The sequence below is a fragment of the Lates calcarifer genome, linkage group LG4, assembly GCF_001640805.2.
Source record: "Lates calcarifer isolate ASB-BC8 linkage group LG4, TLL_Latcal_v3, whole genome shotgun sequence".
NCBI lineage: Eukaryota > Metazoa > Chordata > Actinopteri > Centropomidae > Lates > Lates calcarifer.
The window spans coordinates 19,669,344-19,676,956 of record NC_066836.1 but is presented as its reverse complement, the minus strand read 5'-3'; the positions used below and the strand labels follow the sequence as shown (position 1 = coordinate 19,676,956).

At 38.9% G+C, this 7,613-nt stretch overlaps 1 protein-coding gene across 2 annotated transcripts in view; it reads right to left on the bottom strand.

The window, feature by feature from the left end:
- casq1a (calsequestrin 1a) overlaps positions 1-6,673 on the bottom strand; it is a 9,973-nt gene extending 3,300 nt beyond the window's left edge. Inside the window, exons 1-5 of one of the 2 annotated variants that reach the window (XM_018677504.2) lie at positions 6,229-6,673; positions 2,574-2,667; positions 2,258-2,358; positions 1,973-2,084; positions 1,625-1,698 (exon numbers count right to left, since the gene is read on the bottom strand). In XM_018677504.2, the coding sequence (XP_018533020.1) occupies positions 1,625-1,698; positions 1,973-2,084; positions 2,258-2,358; positions 2,574-2,667; positions 6,229-6,465 (618 nt within the window). In that variant the 5' untranslated portion in view covers positions 6,466-6,673. The remainder of the gene's footprint in view (positions 1-1,624; positions 1,699-1,972; positions 2,085-2,257; positions 2,359-2,573; positions 2,668-6,228) is intronic. The other variant, XM_051070156.1, reaches the window with a different exon arrangement.
- Positions 6,674-7,613: the final 940 nt, after the last annotated feature.

The window sequence follows — 7,613 nt, the reverse complement described above, 5'->3', positions numbered from 1 at the left end:
TACTCCAGTCCTAATAAGACTAAAAACATTGGTGATTTCTTCCAGGTGATTTTTCATTTCTCCATGCACTTGAAACACAAGGTACATATCCTGTGTTGGCAAGTTATGTTACATAATTATAAATTAAAAATCACCAATTTCAAAGCCATAAACACAGGAGAGAAAACAACTTAGATTAGACTGGATCATTATAAATTTTTTTCTCATTTGTTTTTCTCACTTGTGTCCGTGATGGTAGATTTCAGAAAAAATGTTAAACTGAAATGACATTTTTCCAAGTTAGTCAAAGTATTTCTTCTTTTGGACATTTCAAAAGCCTCTCTTATGACAGTCTGTTATTATTTAGATTAGAATAGATATTATCTGGTATAAGATTTAAATATATTGAATTAAGGATGTAGTTTACAGAGCATTTTGTCCATCAGTGGTCAAATGTCAAAGGGGCCTAAGATTCATTATGGAGTACATCATGGCCCATTGCTATTAAAAAAATGAGTGAAAATGTATGTCATACATAATTCAACATTTGCTGAAATGTTAAATTAATAGATAAACAATGGATTAAATGACTATGTGTAATGTGGAAGAACTTGTTTATCACGACAGGCAGCTGTTTCTAGCAAACACCTCTGTCAAACCTCCTGCATACTATCTGCTCAAGAGCCAACTGTTAACTCTCAGAATTTGGTGGAGAGCTAAAATAGAGTGAATATTGGACTTACTCTCATACTCTCATCTTACTAATGTGCCTGCTGGATGTGTAAATAGGCAGTTGTTTGTTAACACATTTTCATCTTAAAAGAAATATTGTTTTCATATTTTTCATATTTTAAGTTATCACTATCACTTTTAAAAAATTAGTTTTCAAGCACTCAATTATAGTCCATCCTGTCCTCAGACAACCGGGGGGCTATTTGTATTTTTTCTCTGCCATTGAACATGACATGGTTTCTTGCTAGGAGCAGGCAGTATTGATGTTAGCTTGCCAAGAGAATGAGCTATGATTCTGTTCACAATACGAGAGAAAAGAGATTAGAATCTGCCCTCTGAGCAGCACTACTTCTCCACAGCAGTCTGGACACTACAGTGAGTCGCTATTGGAAAGTAACAAGATGGACTGGTAAGGCCAGAGCTAGCTAGTTAGCATGCTAACTTCAGTAGAAGAAAAGAAGTGATAGCACAACAAGCAAAACACTGCATTTGCTTTCCAGCAGCTCTCTTATTCTAGACTGGTAAAAAAATAACTGTTATTGCAACAATTGGCCACATAGTGATAAAACAAAACAAACAAAACAAACAAAACAAACAAACAAACAAAAAAAACATTAAAAGTGTCATTTACATTATTGTCATACAAATTTCAATACAGTACTAAATATGGTCTCTATGTCTTGCGAATACTTTCAAATTATTAATGTCTTAAAAATGTAATTTTTTTCTTTTACTCTCCGTTTTACTTATATTTGATGGTGTTCCTTCGTCATCGCATGGTGTTGATTAATACTTTACTACTAATACTTTATAGGACTTCCACAATAACCCACTGCATTCTTCATTCCCTGCCCTTGTTAGATTTTACTGTATTTACTATAATGTTTTAATCAGATAATATATAATCACTCACCTTGGGATTGAATGTGGCAAAGAACTTGATATGAGGGTGGAACTCTTCTGCAGCATCAGCAAAAGCTTCAAAATCTGAAATTTTACAAGCATCCATCAAGTTGTTTCAGTGGATCGTTCCCTGTATGAAATATCTAAGAATGTGGACTTGCTGTTCTCATCATTACTGTTGCTCTTTGTGTGCTCACTTCAACCCACTTAAAAATCAAAACTCAAGGTTAAATGAAGCAGTATGAGCCTGGTCTTCGTTGCACTTGCTTGATGTGTAATTATGAGCAATTATTTTGAAAAGCAACTGTAAAAAAGAGATTGCAACAGGTTATCATGCCATCACAGTACAGATTCTTACGTTCTGACTTGTGACTCTTAAAGTAGCCCACCAATTTGATGTCCTCCTCAATGTTTTCGAAGCCTTTCAGTTCTTTACTATTGTCAATAATTTCCACTGGGTCTTCAAGAACCTATGAGAGTAAGTGAGAGGCATGGAGGAGAAAAGGGACAGACAATAGAAATGGAAGCCACAGAGAAAAGATAAAGCCAAAATAAGATTCCTTCATAGAAAATGTATATATATTTGAGACTTTTTTTTCTAAAATAAGGCAGGCATTAACTGGGAGATTATATCCTCACGAACATCATAGATGAACTCCACAATAGTGTCTGCTGCAAGCTCGCCATCATACTCTATGACCTCATCCTCTGTGAAGATGAAGATGCTGTCGGACTCATCAAGGCCTGAGGAAACAGAAAGAACATATCAAGTGTTTGACCACAAACCCAGACCAATGCAAAGGTCAGACATGTTAATTGGTGTCCTCTTTCAACATTATTTGTCATCTGAAAACCAGAATATTAGCCATTTCAGATTATTTGTCAAGTGGCTGATATTGTGACACTGGTCTGATTTTTGCATAATGAGTTATATTCCAAGGGTCTGCAGTTGTATTTACCTAATTTCTTTGCAACCGCCTTGTCGTGCTTTGCATCAATGAGACCAACTCCGATATCCTCATCATCAAACTCATCCAGGACCTGGGCTACAAGCTGTGAAACAAAGACACTGTCATATAAATGAAGAGATGCATCTGATTTGCCAGTTCAAATAATAAAAGAGGAATACATGGCTGAGTGAGTGTGTCTTCTATGTTTGAAAGCCTTCTTCTCTGATATTTACACCTTTTTGACAAAGTTGTGTCACTCAGTCGTTTCATTACCATAAAAGCCTGCTTTTCAGAGCGCTGCTTGTGCACTTTCTAAATCTGTATGAAACTTGAACCTCATGACTGACAGTTGGTTCTACCAATGGCAGTGGCACATTCACGGACCGACTGCATTGAGGAAGTGGCTTGAGGGCCGTCTGGAGGGAAAAAAGTACACACACACACACATGCACACACACACACACACTCACGCATGAGTGCACACTGGTGTCGGAGATCTTGAGCAGCTGCTTTTACTGGCATAAATAGTTTGACTAACCAGGCTGTCTTGCAGTTTGTTGTGCAGATAATTCTTGGCATTTCTTTTAACTTGATTAGAGTTGCAGATGGGTGGGGCACAGTGAACCAGTTTAGAGTTTTGTAACTTAGCAGCTGTGTAACTTGTAAAATATAAGAAATTCTTTAAAGTTATGCACAAGTATACACAATGATACAGCAGTGATCTACATTTTATTTAAGCACTTAGTCTTTAAGTACAGAACTTTGGTTTTTACTGTGTCTTTAACTTTTTGCTTTGCACTATATTTTGTTGCAGACCCCACCCTTTTGGCATTTAAGTAGGCTAAAATAAACTTTTAAAGGGTAAGTGATTGAAATAAGTAAGGCTTGACACTATCCAGGCAATTGAAGAAGGATACATTTGAGGATAAATTGTAATTAACAGATATGCAACAAACTCAAATCTAATCACCAAATTCTCTTGTAGATGCACATTAATAAAACTGATTAAACTATGATATTTTAAGTTTTTAGAGAATCTGTTTTCTACAATAGTTTACTCTATCCACTTTTTCACTTTAATGAGAGTATTATTCCTGTATGAATGTGTCAGATATAATATGATACAATATATAATATTGATTTGAATATCCTTTATTAATATACTTGATTTCTGTCTATTTTTTGCTGACACCTTTGTTTCTGCATTTTTTGTTTTTGATGAGTAAAATATGAAAATGATTTAATATCTGCATGTCCTCCAAATATAAAACATGCAAAGTTGTCTTTGGACCTTGGTGTTCAGAATATGTATCTGCAGTAATGTGCCTGATATAATTTCTTCAGAGTAACTGAACCTGCCCAACTACATGTAAGGTTAAACCAGCAGCCCCAGTGTCTTGGATGGGATTTCATAGCTTGATATCTGCAAGTACACAACATGCAAACTGCTCTGTAACTGTACACAGTTTCATACATATATATCTCTTCTTAATGGACATTTTGATATCCAAGTGCTGAAAGAGGAAACATATGATCTGTGTGTACTTATCTGTAATCTGTTTTGATGGGCAGTGAGTGATTTGAATGTACAGTGTATTCAGCCTAGAGAATGCAGGTAAATGTAACAAAATGATAAAGCATTAGGTCTGATACACATTCCTAAAACAGTGTAACGCCACCATCGCAATCAGGGAGAAAACACTTATGGCCACTCTCATCATGCCACTAACCTCCTGGACGGCTCCTTGACCTCTGAGAATCTGAGCCCTTTGCTGTTGTCTGTTACTAATAATAAAACCTCATCAAATGTAAATCATAATACATTCATAAGGAGAAACACAAGCCTTCTGGGAGCTTAACCCACCACAAAAGCAGCTTGGGATAAATATAGCGCCAGAAGCCACACCAGCACCAGGGACTATTTTGGCGAGGTGGCAGCGATGCTCAGAGTTCTGGGATCCGCTGACAAGTACAGTACTGCAAGTGTCAATCACAGTACAAAGCTGAGCCGGCACTACTGGAGCCAGAACTTCCAGTACTGGCCTCCAGCCCTGAGACCAAGCCTCTAACCCCATACAGAGACACCACAGGCTGTTAAGATGATGTGATAGAGCAGCCTCTCTCTCTTGCTCTCTGTTCTTGTTATTAATCTTTTCCTTCCTATTATTGTCCATAATTATCATATTTCCTCTCACTTCCGCCCATTACATTTATTTTTTTGACATTATATGAAAAGATAGATCCATAATTTGTTGAATGCCAGATGTCACAGTTACTGTGTAAATTTTGCTGTGCAAGATTTCCTTTCATGAATTTGTGGAAAATAAATCTTGAAACAATTTTATTAAATTTATTTGCAGATTATTTTTGCACATAATCAAAGTATGGCCACAGCTGTCAGAGAAAGAGCTTGAATGATTTCTAGGGACCGATTGTTAATTAATTGGGATTCAGTGCCATCCCACTGACTAGGTGCCCAAATCTATTTTGAAATTCAGTCGTAATTGCCAAGATTTTTTTTTCTTGGTGTATTTTCGTATCAGTTTCTAAAAGGAGACACCAGCAGCCCCTGAGGCTGTCTTCAAAAATATACTAACATATCAAGTGTATAAGATAGGAGCCTTTACTTTACACTGCACAGAGGCCATGCCAAAAGCCTGATATGTAACATGATCCAATGTATATATTCCATAAATCAGTCATCACCCATATCATATTTTTATAGAACTGCAACATTCAGAGCAGAATAAATGATAGATGGTATTTCTTCAAATGATATCAAGTCTTGATGGAATTTTTTTTTTAAATGGCCGCCCAGAGGAAAACAAGACAAGAAATACGAAGACAACCTCTCCTGGGAAATGTGGTGATGTAGGAGTATGTGACATTTGATATACAATATTTTTCTAATGTGACCTTAGAACCAACTGGGATCAGATGTAGATTAATGTGTGAATGAGCTGAAGCTTTGTGCTGAGAGATGATGTCAAGTTTTTCTGTGGTGAGGAATGTGATGAAACTGCTGAGTATCCAGGCTGACAGGAGGTCTAAGGTGTGCGGCATACTGATGGAGGTGTGTTAAGTGCATCAGCTCCCACACACTCACAAACACACACACATACAAACACACTGTATGCATTGCTGGAATAAATGATATCTCGGGGTCCTCACAGCTCAGCTTTTTGCGGTGGTGGATGACACTGACGACCCACCACAGGCTTGTGACACATTTCTGGGACTTCACTTATCAGCATTTCTGTATTCAGCAAAGCTATTTTCCACCTAATAGAATCACTTTCCCATAATAACACCTCTTTTAACACATTTCAAATCTTGCAAAAAATATCTATGGCCAAATATTCCCTCCATTTTGTAGCCACACAGTAACACTTTGTGTCTGTTTTTACTTTTTTCATAAGCTTATATGTAAAATTAAAGTCCCTCAACCAGCAGTATACTGTCACACAACTCCCATCTGCATGATTTAAAATCTGTGCAAACAAACTGAATTAGAGGAAAACTCTATTAGAACCTCCAACAAAACTCTGCAGAGCGTCCTACAGTTATGGGATGTTTCTGTGTGCTATATCCAATGCTAGTTATTCTGCTAATTCATCAATGTGCTATCCTCCTTACTTTGTCCATAGCTGCCATCTCAACCCACCTCAAGGGCCAACTCCTCAATCTCAAACTGTTTCTGGGCGACGCGGCTGGATCCGGGATGGTCATGGTAGTACACCACCATGACATCGTACTTCTTCATCACAGACTTATAGTTCTTGGCGTTGAGGTCGTGGACGCGGTCCTTGCCATCATACTCTGGGAAGTCCAAGCTCTCCTTGCCCAATGATAGCCCTCCAAAGGACAGCAAAACTGCCACAAACACCCAGGTCCACTTCATGGCTCCTCTCTAAGATAATGTAGATGCACTTGCAGTTTCAGAAAGTAAACAAAGGGGGGGAAAAAATAAAAAATGTTTGGTGAAAGTATGGAGAACCCCTTCCAATCCGCGTCACCCAGAAGAGAGCAAGACCAACTCCTGCATCCACCTTATTAAAAACCCCACATGGGCAACTGGCCGTGGGGCACAGTGTGCAAGAGGGGTTGGGCTAAGTTTGACATAGGTGTTAGTGTGCGCCTATGTGGGGTGTAATTGAGCATGGGAAAGATGAGGCGGGGGGCCATTGCGGTTGCTGGGGTGACAGCTTTGTGTGTAGGTGTGTGTACGTGATTGAGTGTGTGTTACAGACCTGTCAAAGTGGGTGGAGTGAGGAAATGAGGACCAACCTTCTCTCCGTCCAGACTGAGGACAGGGGAAGACAGTGATGGAGGTGGAGGGAGATGGTGCACGTTCAAGGAATAAACACATAAAGGAGGATGTGATATGTCTGTGTGTGTGTGTGTGTGTGTGTCAGTCAGGGAGTCTCATAGTAGTTGCTTGAAAGCCTGTCTGTTGAACACCAAATGAAGAAGGAGTGATATGATGGATTTAGAGGTGGCTGCGAATATGAGGCACTTCTTTTCCCATATTAAGTGTAGATGGAGGCTTGGATCCCAGCTAAAAATAATGGATGTAGGACAGAGAAGTACATATCAGGAGGGGGTGCTGGTGTCTAATTTGCTTCTGCTGGCACCGTCGCAGCGCTAGAATGTGGAGCTGGGTCACTCAGGGACATGGAGAGGAGAAGAGAGAGCAGAGAGGAGAGGGTGGTGCACCTGCTGAGGATTCAGGGCATAGGTGTCACTTAGCCCTGACTCAAGAAGAAAGTGAAACATAGAGTTTTACAGGGGGGGGGGGGCGGGCATGTGGTCATTTTTAAAAATCATATTGCATCTGACCCCGATACATATGGTGCACGTGTGTTCTGTGCAATGTGTGCATGTAAGCTTGAGTTGATCAAATATTATATTACTTTACAAATTGAAAGTAAAGAGGTAAGCTATAAATAAATACAGGCTAGAAGCTATCATAATACGTCTTCCAACCCCTAACACACCCCAACACGCACGTAAGCGTCATACCCCTCTTTTCTGAAGCAAGACATGCAA